This window comes from Perissodus microlepis, chromosome 13, assembly GCF_051167445.1.
Source record: "Perissodus microlepis isolate ML-2025 ecotype Zambia chromosome 13, ASM5116744v1, whole genome shotgun sequence".
In the NCBI taxonomy this organism is placed as follows: Eukaryota; Metazoa; Chordata; class Actinopteri; order Cichliformes; family Cichlidae; genus Perissodus; species Perissodus microlepis.
Window position 1 is genome coordinate 20,185,738 of NC_140473.1, and position 15,025 is coordinate 20,200,762.

General features: G+C 40.1%; 1 protein-coding gene across 32 annotated transcripts in view; it reads left to right on the forward strand.

The window, feature by feature from the left end:
* LOC146375088 (ankyrin-3-like) overlaps positions 1–15,025 on the forward strand; it is a 116,777-nt gene that overhangs the window by 81,330 nt on the left and 20,422 nt on the right. For 16 of the 32 annotated variants that reach the window (XR_014801921.1, XM_084948165.1, XM_084948179.1 and 13 more), the window contains 15 exons: positions 555–566; positions 2,836–2,938; positions 3,740–3,790; positions 4,329–4,438; positions 5,298–5,330; positions 6,207–6,431; positions 6,547–6,701; positions 7,389–7,600; positions 7,800–8,007; positions 9,229–9,325; positions 10,336–10,564; positions 10,677–10,802; positions 11,817–11,939; positions 12,484–12,510; positions 14,260–14,341. Coding sequence is in view for 31 of the 32 variants with exons in the window: in XM_084948165.1 (XP_084804291.1) it covers positions 555–566; positions 2,836–2,938; positions 3,740–3,790; positions 4,329–4,438; positions 5,298–5,330; positions 6,207–6,431; positions 6,547–6,701; positions 7,389–7,600; positions 7,800–8,007; positions 9,229–9,325; positions 10,336–10,564; positions 10,677–10,802; positions 11,817–11,939; positions 12,484–12,510; positions 14,260–14,341 (1,793 nt within the window). In the remaining variant the exon portion in view is untranslated. The remainder of the gene's footprint in view (positions 1–554; positions 567–2,835; positions 2,939–3,739; positions 3,791–4,328; positions 4,439–5,297; positions 5,331–6,206; positions 6,432–6,546; positions 6,702–7,388; positions 7,601–7,799; positions 8,008–9,228; positions 9,326–10,335; positions 10,565–10,676; positions 10,803–11,816; positions 11,940–12,483; positions 12,511–14,259; positions 14,342–15,025) is intronic. The other 16 variants (XM_084948184.1, XM_084948160.1, XM_084948156.1 and 13 more) reach the window with 13 other exon arrangements.

Consider the following 15,025-nt stretch of genomic DNA (forward strand, 5'->3'; position numbering starts at 1 on the left):
TTAGTTTGAAAGAACTATTTTGTACAATGATACAGTGAGGAGCACATGCAAGCTTAAAAGCTGTGCTCACCTTTCTATTTCAGCGTTTTATTACATTATTATTACACTGACTTCTCCTTACAAATGATCAAGTCCTTCCATAGTTTCCATAGTACTTTCTTCCTCTGCAAACTACAGATACATATACTAAAATCTGCATATACATATACATACATTGCATATACACTTTGTTAAGCGGACTGTTTTTGCAGGAGTGCGAAAATGTATAAAATAATGTATTGATCAGTGAATGTGTGATGCTGAGCAAGTTCTTTTCTTTCCCTTACCTTTTCATTTATGACATTGACATTGCATGGTCTGCTTTTTGAGTGGGCTGGATACACGCAAACACCTTCTCATGTAAAACGGGAAAAATTCGCTCAACCTTGTCGTAGCGTGCCACCAAAAGCACAGCATCAATGTCACATCACGCTTGAACGTCTTCAAAATGCTTTGCTTTTCACTGTGCTATTTTGTTCTTTTTTTCTTGTTTTCTTGCATCCTGTCTCTCATAGCCCTAGAATCAGGTAAGAAAAGAGTAGTAGTTGTGGTACCAGTAGTAGTAGGTAAAAGATCTGTGAATGGTGTCTCTTCCCTGTGACCCTGTGAACTACTTTTTAACCCCAATCCAACACTCATAAGACCTCTAACTCAAACCACCAGTCATTCATTGGACATTGGTGTCATCCAGTGTTGCTGTTTCTCTGTTCGTGGTAGCGTCTTTGACCCATTTGCTGTTACGTGTTGTATTTTTAGATCATCACCATCATCCCTCCACTTTTTAACTCATACCTCTTAGTGAAATCTGTGTCTATTGTTTTGATGTAGGTGTGCAAAAGAGACAGTTTTGCTGGACATAAGAAAATATAAGCAGCTGTTTTGCGGAGCCGTCTTTCAGTTTTGAGTTGTGTGGAGTAATCTACTAATGTTTTGACGTGGCTTCTTCTTATGTGGCACCTTATATTTTTTTGGAGTGTCTCTGAGTGTAACTTCCAGGGATCGGACACATCATTGGAATAATAATTTGTTGACATAATTGGAGGTGTCCCACAAGTATTCGGCATGATTCCTGCTGTTCAATTCTGGTTTGCAGAGATGGAAACTTTGCATTCGAACACAGCAGTACTCACATGGATATACTATGACTCAGTTGCCTACAGTTGCATCTCTGAGTCCACAAAAATCCCTTCGACCCAGGGATGGTTCATACTTTGACATGCTAGATTGAAAATTTGAAGTAGATTTTATGAGTGACCACCCAAAAAAATGAATGGAGTGGAAAGAGGAAAGGAGGTGTTAGAGCAGGGGCTGATTGATTAGAGGAAAGCAGAGGGATAGAGGCAAAGTTGAAAAAGTCTTTAGTTGAGTGGATGAACTGATAAACTTCACAGTATTGTTAAAGCATCGTGACTCAGGAAATGAGAAAGCAGAGAGAGAGAAGGAGATCATTATGGAGAAGGATGACACGCAGAAATGAAAAGCTGACTACAGGGAGGACATAAAAGGGAATGAGCAAGAATGAAAACACAGAAGGAAAAGAAGAAGCGCTGATGTTTTTGGGGGGAGTAGGGTAGGCAGAATGAGAAAGAGGAGGAAGCTGTAAAAAACAAACATGGTCGGGGTGAGAACAGAGTAGAGGGGGGGATAGTGCGGCGCTGCCTTGCCAGCGAGTCCATTCAGCCCGTACAGAGTTGCTTGGTAACTTCGATGCCGGGGTAGGCAGGCTCTGCTGAATAAAGGGCTTCTCTCTGTGCTGAATAGCGTGCCCACTCAAACACGCTGAGCTCTGCATTTTCTCCCCCTCACTCACCCACTCTCCCCCTTTTGCACTCACGCACGGCGCATCAATACACACATACAGTATGCCCTCTGAGAAACGAAGGCAGAGTTTTCAGCTTTGTTCACAGCTGAAGCTGCGTATCCTACACAAACAACAACAACAACAACAACAGCGCACCTTTCACGTATGATATTTAAGTGCTTCTTCGCACACACACAAAAATATATATTTTAGGTAAGCGTTTAGTCACCGCACATCAAATGAATATTTCACATCTTCTGCAATGATCAAATCGCTGTAAAAGGAGCACAAGAAAGAAGCCCGAAATGAATCTGCAGCACTGCACTGAGCCGAAGAGGCAACAAAAATAGGCACACATCACCACACACAGCCATAAAGCAGACTGCAGCAAGATAGATAGAAAAGACCTGCTTCCCTTCTTGTATTTTGCTCCTTTGAAACAGGTCTAGGTCAGCTAATCTTAGAATGAAGGAAGGTGAGCCTTTGAGCTTGAGTCGGATTTAACAGTTGAAATATCTTTGAGTGAATCTTGTTCCCTTTCCTGTCATTGATGACGTCTGCACAGAATTGAACACTTTAAGCTCTTATCTGCCAACCAGGTGCATATAAGTACAGTCTGCTATTCTGTCATACGTCATCATTCAGGCAGACGTAGTTACACTAGTGCTCATGACAGACGTATAGACAGAGCTGTCTTTTTTCCTTTCAGGCCGCCTACTTCTCCTCTTCCTCTTTCCCTCTATCTCTTAATGCAAAAAACTGACCTCACTCTCATTTCCATCTCTGAATAATGTGCTGCAATATCTTATCCCTGTTCAAATGCAGACTCTTCTGCTTCTCTATTTTCCCCATATTACTTTTGGACTCTCTGTCCAGTAAGTGAAACCCCTGGAGGTTACATGTAGTAATGGATTCCTTGCTTTTTGTTTTATGCCGTGTCCCCCTGCCCGTCACTTGTTGTTGCCCGCGGCACTGGGTTGCATGGTAACATGTAGCCTCCGCTCCTTCAGTTCGGATAGGTCCAACACGCTCAACCGGAGCTCCTTTGCACGAGACAGTATGATGATTGAAGAGATTCTGGCTCCTACAAAAGACACGGTAAGTTTCCTTTCTTTCGACACTATTTCCCAGCCTTCTGTCACCTTCTATCCACATTTTCTTCTTTGGTTTTTGTTGTAATTGTTGTCTTTCCTGATTAAAACACAAATTGGATAGATTAAAGGCAGAATCAGAGTAGCTTCATTCATCTTGCACAAGGGTCATAACAGAAGAAGTGTTAATGCCATGCCTGCTTTTCCCGAAGTGCTGAGAGTGAGCATATAGCACCTTGATGAAAGCTTTATTCAAACCCAAGAGCTTTGAGCCCCCCACCTCCAGCTTCCTGAGGGAAAACTGCAGTGCTCTGCAGCGCTCATCTGTCATTACGTTGTTTATGTTGGTCTGTAGCAATAAAAGAACCTGTAACTCTTTTCCTGAAATTATTGTTAATATTTCTTTCAGCATCACCCAAGATCCCAAACAAAACGTAACGATATTTTGTAGTTGTCTTGAATTATAAAAGCAGATGTTTTGGAAATCATTTGACTATTTAACAACACTACTTTACTCTGTCTTATGTCAGAGAGCTTCCTGGTAAATTGGTGCTGTATTAACCTGTAAATATTATGTATATGAGATTATGTTTGCTTTGAATTATCTGCCTTTAGATGAGTGAAGTTTCAGTTACAGTCACCTAGTGAATGTAGATGCTAGAATCAAAATCAAGGTATTCAAGGGGTTAAAATCGTTTTCCTCAGTGGAGCACAAATCCTGCAGTGAAGCACGGCACCATAAATTAATTTGTGTGGGCCATCTAGTACCTATAATGTGACTGCTGAACTGTTTTTCTTCTTCCCTAAGCTTCAGAGTGTCTGTAAAGACATTTCCTACTTGGTTGACCCACTCAATAAGGTATAAATGTCGTTGGATGTCTGACTCATTCGTCGGTTTTGTTATTTTTCATCCGCAGTGGTTCAGCTTCCATTTCTCTCAAGTTTTACTTTTCTGTATATTTGTTTGTTTTGGGTCTTTGCCATAAGTCATTCCCATGCTCCTTTCAGTGTACGAGAGTTCCAAGATTCAGTGCTCACATCCTTCTTCTTTTATTAAAGCTGATCTTTAGTTTCAAGTTTCTCAGTCATCATAATTATATAGTATCATCTTTTATTTATGCACCTCAAGTGCCTTTTTGTCCTGGCTGTTGTAAGACCATGGACAGTGATGGAAAACATTGGTGAAATAGAAGCTGTAAATGTAATCAGCTCATATCTATCATTGCAGTGAGTGATAATTTGTTCACTTTTTGTCATCTTGCACCTTGTTCCTTTTGTCTGGATCCATTAGTCAGTTTTGCAAATCTGCTGTCAGTTTTCTTTGTCATCCTTTTTCTTCTTAATCCATTCTTTACTTTCTGTGCTCTTTACCGTGTCTTTGGATCTTCCTCAACCAGCACCTTGCTGTGACCAGAGATTACAGTTCGGAGTGTATGAGACGCTACAGCTGGACTCCTGACACTATGGATCACAGCCACAACACTGTGTCTAGTCCAATTCACTCTGGGTAAGAACAGCTGCACTCTCATCCAGCCTGGGAAGATGTTTCCCAGCATGCATACACTTACAGTACATGTGAAACGACACGCATACTGCATGTGCATTCATATAACTATTTGCAGAAATCACACATTTTATATGCTTACTGCACGCAAATGTTTTACTGTCTTTTGCTCTCCCCCAAAGAGTCAATATTCAGCAAACTCTGCAGCACTGATGCAGACAAGGTGCAGGGCTGTGGGATTTCTGCAGTGCTGCTACTGTACACATTACATTAAAGCAACAAGACACACTTCACCCTCTAAAACTCTCGCGTTGTACCATAAAACCAGAGACATGGCCGATGAGTTCCCCCACGTTCACTGCCGTCATTCTATTTTTATCATTACGGAAACAAACCGCATACTTTGTGAGCTCATGGTACAGTGGCTCATGTGTTTCACTTAGATAAACTGATGCGTCTTTTACATACTTTGAATATACGACATCATAAAGTGTTAAGATCTGCTCAGAATAGAGCGTGCTGTCTTTGCACAGAACTTGCACATAACTGAAAATATCTTTGGTGTTACTGAGAATTTAAATAGTGGGATCTGTCATTTTAAGTTTTGGATCTTTCTTTCTATTTATGACACATTATTTTACCTTCTAAGCGTGCCTGTTTATTTAAATATTACTGTGTTCATTGTCATTTTGTCCTCATTTTTTTGTCCTTATTTTTACTGCATCCCTTGTTTTTTCACCTTTTTAGTCTTCTTTCATCTCGAGTAGTCATTAGAGATCCCACCAGTGATTATGGAACTGCTACTAAAACTAGGTTCTGGGGGTTTGCCTCCTGCATTGTCTCCCATGTGTTTATTTTGCAGCTTCTCCTCCCCGCTCCCTCAGTATGACTCCAGGTGATGACTGAGTTTGCTGCTCTCACCCATGATGGCGCAGTGATGTCACTCGCTCCTCCACCTCTGTCTCCCTCTCATCTCGTCACTGTCTCTTCCCTCTCCCGTCTGTGCCTTTGTCATCTGTGTGGTCTGGTGTTTCATTTGCACTGCTTAGATCTTAGAAGTTTGTAGTCGACATGTTTGGGACTCCTTCTTTATTGTGCTATTCCTTACGCTCTCATTACACATAAAAAATAACAACTTAGTCTTCTGCCAAAATATACAGGGATTTTACTGTTTGCAACATGCTTAGCAAGCAACACTTATGGGGAGAAAATTCAATGTGTGGCTTTAAATTAAAGCTGCACAGGCAGGTTTGTATGCCTACCCAAAACTTACTCCGTCTTCTTATTTGTGTAATTTGGTGTATTCGTGGGACGCCACAACGTGCTCTTGATTTGAAGAATACCGATCGTATCGACCCAAGTTGAAACATTAGTGCTGGTGTTTAATATTTGACCACTTAATGCTGCTTTACAGGGGCTGAATCTTTGGCACATGCTCACTTACAGCCTCAGTCCTGGAAACTAAACTTTCTACAACTTCATTAGCAACCAGTTTAGTTTCACGCAGTGTTTAATTCCCTAAACTGAGGCAGGTGAAGGTGAGAACAGCCAAGTTTCAGAACTCAAAGCATCGTTTTTCTCCTCTCTATCGTCCTGTCTCTTCCTCTTTCTCTGTTTTTGTTACTTTCTGTCTTTTCCTTCACTTTATTTTGGTGTACGGTGATCACAGCATGGGAATCGTCCTCCCCACTTGTGTCCGTAGCTTTAGTCTGTCTTTCTCTTTTGTCGTTGTTTTGTTTCCTACTCTGAAATGTTCTTCTTCATCTGGCAGGTTCTTGGTCAGTTTCATGGTGGATGCCCGTGGTGGTTCCATGAGGGGCAGCCGCCACAATGGCATGCGCATCATCATCCCTCCCAGGAAATGCACGGCACCCACACGTATTACTTGTCGCCTGGCTAAAAGACACAAACTGGCCTATCCTCCACCCATGGTAGAGGGTGAGGGGCTGGTCAGTCGATTGGTGGAGGTCGGACCTGCTGGGGCTCAGTTCCTTGGGTAGGTTTTGGGTTTTTTTGTAGTAGGCTAGGAGGCAAATCAAAGGTTTTTTCTTCTTTCTTTCTTAGATTGTGCACCAATTTAACGAAGATTCTTATGCTCTGTTTCCTCAAAGTCCTGTGATTGTGGAGATCCCTCATTTTGGTTCAATGCGGGGGAAAGAGAGGGAGTTGATTGTGTTGAGGAGTGATAATGGTGACACGTGGAAGGAGCACCAGTCTGACACTAGACCAGAAGACCTCACAGAGCTGCTTTCTGGAATGGATGAAGGTAACAGGAAGGTTATTTGGTGTGGTCCACATTTTATCAACCATCGTTGGGCTTTTTTGTGTGGAGTTTGCATGTTCTGCATGGGTTCTCTCTGGGTACTCTGGCTTCCTCCTGGAGTCTCAAGACATGCAGTTAGTGGGGTTAGGTTAATTGGTGATTCTAAATTGGATGTAGGCATGAATGTGAGTGTGAATGGCTTTCTGTCTGTCTGTGTTAGCCTGTCCTTGGTCTTGCCTGCCTCTCAACCTATGACAGAACCCGGAAGTGGATGAGCAGAAGATGGATAGCTATTTATTTGAAAAGCAAATTGCTTTTGGATGCATTGAGTTCCATGTACAGTGAACAGCTATCATCTGATTACTACGGCATAAAACTTTCTGCGTTCTTGTCTTTGTTTACAAATGGAGATTAATTGAAAGAGCTCATAAAAATCTAATGATCATTAGACGATTTGGTGCATTTCAGCCCAGTCCTATTTTTGCTTTTTTATGGGCTGATTACCTGTAAGCTGACAAAGCCTGCAGAAATACCATTGATCAACTCAAACTACAAATGGAAATTACACAAACAGATATACTGCATATCTGTTGCAAATATCTGTTTATGAGTGCATAAGTACACACACACAAACATATATCTAAATATATATGTATGTGTTTGTGTGAAATTCTTCTTCTTATCTTGCAGAGATGGATAGTCCTGCCGAGTTGGAGAAGAAGCGTATTTGCCGCATCGTCACTGGAGATTTTCCACAGTATTTTGCTGTGGTGTCGCGGATTAAGCAGGAATCTAATCATATGGGTCCTGATGGAGGGGTACTTTCTAGCAGTACTGTTCCCATGGTCCAGGCCTCATTCCCCCCAGGAGCTCTCACCAAGAAGATCCGTGTTGGCCTGCAGGTACAGTAGGACTCCTAATGCCCACTTAAGTTTGGTCTGTATGATGACGGTGCACTGATTTGTTTCTTTACTTTACCATTCATTTTAACTGCTTAGATCCCTTAATTTGTTAGAATATTTTAAAATTGCCTGACTTGGCAGTGATCAGAATTTAATGGCCAAATATTTTTTCTGTACATCTTCCTGGGTTTCTGTTTAGGCCCAGCCTGTGCCAGATGACATGGTGAGGGCAATCCTTGGCAACAGAGCCACCTTCAGCCCCATTGTCACTGTAGAGCCGAGGAGAAGAAAATTCCACAAGCCGATCACTATGACGATCCCTGTCCCACCTAGATCGGCAGAAGGCCATCCCATCGGCCATCGAGGCGAATCGGCACCCTGCCTGCGTCTCCTCTGCAGCATCACAGGCAAGCCGACCTGTGGATTAGTAGAGCATGACAATACTCTTGTGGTACCTCTATGCAAACAGCTTTTGCAGAATTAACATTTATTTCCAAGTATCCTTAAAAGATATCTTGACAGTCATTACATTTTTTTTTTTTTTTTTGCAGTCATTACATTTCTTATTTTTGTTTTAAAATGTTTTTACTATTATATAGCACTGTGCAAAAGTCTTGAGCCACCCATCATCAATTCTGTTTTGCTTCCAAAAAACAGACTTTTTTTTAAAGTGTCTTGAGCAACAATTCTCAATTTTGAAGTTTTTCTTTGGAAATTGGCTATATTTTAATTAGTTTTCAGTCCAGTCCGTTTACCTTGGCATTTTCTGAGGATGTGTTGTGTTTGTCAAGCCACTTAACACTGCCCTAAATATGAATCATTTAAGTAGAGAAAAGGCACTTGGCAGGCCTAAAAAATGTCAAGCACTCATTCACAGCACTCAATATGTACAGACAAAATGAGGAGAGAGATTCAACAGTGAGTGTTTATGGCTATTTGTAAAACCTAGTGGAGGCTTTGTCATGGATTGGGGCTGTATTTCAGCCAGTGGTGTTGGGAATCCTGTCAAAATTGTTGGAATTATGATTGCAGAAAGATACACTATGCGATACCATCTTTTTGGGAGCATGAGATTGATCTCAAACACATCACCAATGCAGTAAAATCATGCACCTGATTAGACAAACACACAGTGGAACCCTCTCAGTCATGGATGGGTCTCCCCAGAGCCAGGACCACAACATTGTTGAAGCAGTCTGTGATTATTGGAACAAAGAGCAGCCAGCATCCAACGAAGAGCTTTGAATGTCCTTCAAGGATTTTCCTGAAAGCTAATTAAAGAAGAATAAAGGTGGTCATAACAAATACTGACTTTCAAGCTTATTAGAATTGTGAAAACTCTGTTTTTGCCTTATCTACTTTGTTTCCATTTATGTTTTCACATGTCAGTACACCTATTTTCCATTTTTCGAGGAATATATACAAAATGAAATAATAAACATAAGGAGTAGCTTAAGACTTTTGCACAGCACTGTACAAATCATTATGAGTCGAATAGTCTCATCAGTTCTACTATGATAGTAAAAACTGCAGAGCTAAGAAGATAAAAGAACAGCGATTACGTAAGCTAAAAGCTGCCCATGCTGAAAAGGCAGTGAGCTAAATTTTTGTCCCTGTTTTTAATGCAGGAGGAACCTCCCCTGCGCAGTGGGAGGACATCACAGGAACCACACCACTGTCCTTTGTAACTGACTGCGTTTCCTTCACCACAAATGTTTCGGCCAGGTGAGACACACTTGTATGTTATACACACGTCAAATCAGAACTGGACCACTGCATATATAAATATACCGATGTATACAGTCAATTGTCATGAAATGATCTTGCTGACAAACAGACAAACAAATGGCGCCCATGTTATACCTCTGACTTGAATGATCAGATTATTTTGGATGGCAAAGTATTAAGAAAATTACTAAATTTTGATTAATTGGACTAATTATGGAGTGAAACTGTTACATTTTTGGAGGGAGAATATAGTTCATTGAGCCCTAGAAACAGGTGTAACTTTCTTTATTAATAATAAATAATAATGACTAGATGTATCAATAATAAAGGTAGTAGGTTAAAGTATGGTTGGTTCAGTGTATATTTATCAATATCAAATATCAGTGTATATTTTATTTTTTCTGGAGACGTTGATAATAAAAGCAGTTAGTTGAAGGTCTAGTCTCACCTCAGTGGAAGTCCCAACAAGTAACCCAAGAGAGTTTAACTCTCTTCCAGAAAACATTATTGTGAGCTTCAAAATATTGACAGTGTATTTGCAGAAGTTGGCAGTGAATGCCCAAATATACCACGAGATAAAAGCTCAAAAATGCAACCAGTTAGTTGACAGAATCCCGAGTTCCCCTCTGATAGAGTTACACTCAGTTACACATTTAACTGTGTGGTGCAAAGTCAGTAAACCACAGATTGTTGAGATATGCTGTTAAACTGACCTCAGCAAGTGAACCTTTCAGTTACATTACGCAAAGTCATGATTTTCTATCCTAACTTGATTTAAATCATGTGGTGAGTGTGTAGCCTGATACTAACAGAGCACCCTTTGGTACTCTATAATTGGATTACTGCACAAATGTCATGTGTCTTTTTGCATCCTTCAGAGAAATAGCCACATTTGTTTGATCACTTAGATTATTATTTAGAATGACTGTTATACACCTGTGAGAAGATTCATACAAAATTGCTTTATTTATTTACTTTTTGTGTTGTCTCGGATCTTTCTCCCTCAGGTTTTGGCTCGCAGACTGTCACCAGATTCCTGAGACGGTGAGTCTAGCGTCTCAGTTATACCGGGAGCTGATCTGCGTGCCGTACCTGGCCAAATTTGTGGTGTTCGCCAAGATGAATGATCCTGTTGAGGCTCGGCTGCGCTGTTTCTGCATGACGGACGACAAAGTGGACAAGACCCTCGAGCAGCAGGAGAACTTTGAGGAGGTGGCCCGCAGCAAAGATATTGAGGTGGGATGCAAACAAATGTTCTGCAGTAAGAGAGTCTAATAAAAACTGCACTGACAGATAAAATAAAACAATGTGCTGTGATTCCATATTTTTGGATAATGGATTTCTGTAGGTTCTTGAGGGCAAACCGATCTACGTGGATTGTTATGGCAATCTTTCCCCTCTTGCCAAAAGCGGGCAGCAGCTGGTATTTAACTTCTTCTCCTTCAAGGAAAACAGACTTCCTTTCAACGTAAAGGTATAGGATGTGTTCTTCCTGTCACACTCTCTGTTAGCATTTACTGTAGCCTCCTTTATACAGGTGCATTTCAGAAACAACTCTCCTTTCCTTGAGTCTGCATTAATTATCTCATGTTCTGCACATGCTTATGTACATGTACATGCTTATAAGTGGATTATATTTTTCCCTGTTATATCTTTACTTGTATATAAAAACACTGCAATAGGTTGAGATAGGGCTGTTCGATATAACGATATATATCGGATGACGATATAAAAACGTCTATCGTTTCATTTTACGCTATCGTTTGTTTCGTGGTGTTGCAAAATAAACTGTTTACTGCAATATTTTTTTCATCGTTTTGATGGTCACTGTAGTGGCTATATTCATTTCTTAAAGTTCTCTCTTTCTCTTACATTTAATATAACCACACTACGGACAGACAAGCGTTTGTTTTTATGCGTTGTCGTTAGCAACAACGACGGTAAAACCACCGCGTGTCCGCTGGTTCCACATAAACCTTTCACAATAAAGCTCAAGATCCTGTTGAGACTTTTCAAAATAAACAGAATCACGTGAAAGATGCAGAGTGTTTACGGATGAGAAGCAAAAAAGAGCCGTCAGGTGCTAAAAAATAAACCTTAGACTCAAACGTTAGAACAGGCTTTTCCCCGCAGCACGCCGTGTAATAAATACTCACAAAGAAAACGGCGGCCGTTACAACTTATGTCTAAAATGTATAGTTTCATGCATCGGTTAAAACACTCGACTCCAGGTACACGACGCCCAGCTGGAAACACTTCACGCAAGTCGAGCTGCCCGAGATTCACAGAATTTACAGAAAATGTTACATTTTTGTGATTTATATCGTTATCGGACGATAGATGTCTTAATATCGGGATATGAGATTTTGGTCATATCGCACAGCCCTAGGTTAAGGTGCAATGATAATTACTCCTGGAATTAAGAAGAAATGCATTTTTTTTTATTGACATTAGGTTGTGTTGAACAAGTGTTTACTGTCTTCTGCAGATCAGAGACATGGGCCAAGAACCATGTGGGCGCCTCTCCTTCCTGAGAGAGCCAAAAACCACAAAAGGCCTTCCACAGACTGCCATATGCAATTTGAATATCACACTGCCAACCCACAAGAAGGTACGATTTCCATGATTAAACTGTTGATTCTTTTAGGCCACGTCATATCATCTACATGTAAATGAACCAGTTGAAGAACAGCAAAAACTGTCCTCCCGAGACCAAGAGAAAAATCTTTGAAGCTCACCTGGTCTAGAAGTGACTGCCTGCTCCTTGTGTCTTTTATTAATGTTAAAGCCTGTGCCAGTCATAAGACCCCACAACGTACACATTGCAGCCACACATGCACATCATGCTTTGCTTTAGTGCCTGGCTCTCTGTGGGTACATAAAAATTATGCCAAAAAAACCAACAAAACAATACTTTGTTTGTTTGTTTGTTGTGGTGTTGATTGATCACAAGAAACTGTATTTCCTTTGCTTTTGCTTTTGTTTATTTTGCTGTGTGTATTTATTAATCCCATAGATTTTTGATGCTTTTTGTTGTTTTTGCTGCTCCATTTTCATCCCCTGAGTTTTATTTTCACTTCCCGCTCACTATAACTTCCCTGCTCTCCATTGTGTCATCTCTCTCCTCTCCTGCAATGCATCTTGGAATACCACAGGATATGGAGTCTGATCCTGATGATGAGGTAAACAAATTCTTCATCATCACACAAAGCCGCTTCTTCTTTGTCGTCCTTTCTGTTGGCTTTACCGCAGAGAACGTTGTAAATATGCGTTTTGCAAATACCTTACCTCAGTTCTGTACCTAAATGTGGAAGATGCTTCTGAGTGCACGTTTTTACACAGCCGTGTCAATCCTGACCCTGCAGTGCATGAGTGGAAATGGCAATTATTTTAATCTGCAAGGATTTATTTATCGTTGTCTCCATCCCAAGTCCAGTGGAGCCAGTTGCTGTATAACATCTCGGCTTGTTTTTCATCACTATCTTATTTTCCATACATGTTAAACAGGACTTCGTCATTACTATAAACATATAGAGACTTTGGTATATTTTGTCAGCCAGACATGTAACCCTAACTTTTATTATTTGTCCACTTAGGCTACGTCCACACGTACACGGGCATTTTTGAAAACGGAGATTTTCCGTTTTCATTTTATAAAATAATCCCGTCCACACGTAAATGAAAAAATGAAGGAAAACGCTGCTAGGAACATGCCAAAGCAACAGGTGGCGATATATTCCTAACCGTGTAGAAATGTTGGCCAATCAGAAGTCTAGAAGCCTCGGCTGGGGCATAGAAGCAGAACCGAGTCGTATGTGTGGAGGGACAATAACTGTGTGTGTATGTGTAAGCATTTAAACACTGCAGAGAGTAAAATTAACAGTAACAGTCTCTCTCCCCCATTGTAGAAATTCATTTCACCGAAACAATAACGTGGCGCACAGTGTGACATCAAAAAAGGCGCACACCTTTTGACGCTGCGTTTTCTCCGTTTTCCTCGTCCACACGTAAATGCAAAAACTGAGTTTTCGAAAATATCCACCCTGGCAGGCGTTTTTAAAAATCTCTGTTTTCAGTGACCGAAAACGCAGTTTACATGTGGACGAAAGGTGCAAACGCATAGAAAAATCTCAGTTTTCAAAAATACCCGTGTACGTGTGGACGTAGCCTTAGTCGTTGTTTTTTTGTATTGGGGTTTCTCGTATTTTTTGTCCTTTTCCTTGGCTTTTCTGTAACAATAGTACTAACTCTCTCCATTGCATGGCAAAACATTTATGGAAGAGGATTCCAACAATAAACATTTATTTCAACAACAGTGTGATATTGGAATAGTTAAGGTTCGGCAAACAAGTTCATTAGGATTTGCAAAAAACTGTAGTCATAGTTTCAAAAACTTAGGCTGTTTGTCTGCAAAGAATAAACACACTGCACTCACTTTTGTGAGTTACCCAACTCTTTACAAAGGCTACATTTCACACTAGTAATTGCTTTTACACTAAAAATTGGCATCAGATTAGATTTTAAATCATGAAATGCATATTTGTTAAATATGAACATTTGGAGAACCTATTGATACCAACACTGACACAGTTATTATTATTGACGTTTTAAGATTTACCATGATGTGAAGATGAGAAGAAATTTATTCAATATACCATACTTAACTGTAAGTTGCACCAATTACTAGTGCAGGGATTACATGCAAATCATATATCGTTTACAGTTTTTTGAAGACACATAACTGTAGTGCCTCCCTGTGCAAGTACTAACAGCATGCACTGGCAGACTAAAAAAGCAGGTTTATTTCCTTGCACTATAACTTCTAAATTAACAAGTTAACAAAAATATTTAGACTTATTTCTGTTAGTTTCAAGCACATTTTACTTCATTTTTATGTTGAAGCATCTTTTGTTCTTTTTTGTTTGTTTCAGACTGAAAAGCCAGAGCGACGTCATACCTTTGCCTCCTTAGCTTTGCGTAAGCGCTACAGCTATTTGACCGACCCAGCAGCGAGTGAGTTTCCCATTTTTACCTACGTGAAATTTTGAATTGGTTTCAGATATTTATGTTATTTTAATCAGTTTTAGTGTCTGAAAGGTCCCATGATATAGTTTACATATTTCTACCTCTCATTTACATATAATATAGAACCCTGACAAAACATGTCCATCGAGCATTTATTCCTACCACCCAACACATACTCTTTTATCATCTTTCATTCTGCAAACATTTGCATGGTTTCCTGTGTGTCATGCTTTGCTTACCCACCCCATGTTGACAAAATGTCTCCCTGTTTTGACTGTTATGTTATTGTCACTGGTATCAATGTCTGTTCGTGTATCATTTGAACAGAAATGTTTTAATTCATGTTGAATAAAAATATTATTTTGAATTGTTCTCATTCTTTCAGCAGCCATTTCACTCCTTTATTGGCTTTATGATTGCGTGCGGCTGTGTATATTAACATGAAATAGGTTGCACTTTACATGAACTTTCTTCCCCCCACAGTGACTCTTTTAGAGCACAAGATTTGATTTAAAAACAATTTTTTTTTGCCTTTAATGAAATCTTGGAATACCTTTTCTCACAGATATTATGTTTTAGGGCCGGAGCTCTTTCTTCTCGATCTACTATCTTTGCTTTATTTTAATATGTCTAAACTTGTCTTTCTGACAATTTTGTGAAAAGGGTTAGGAT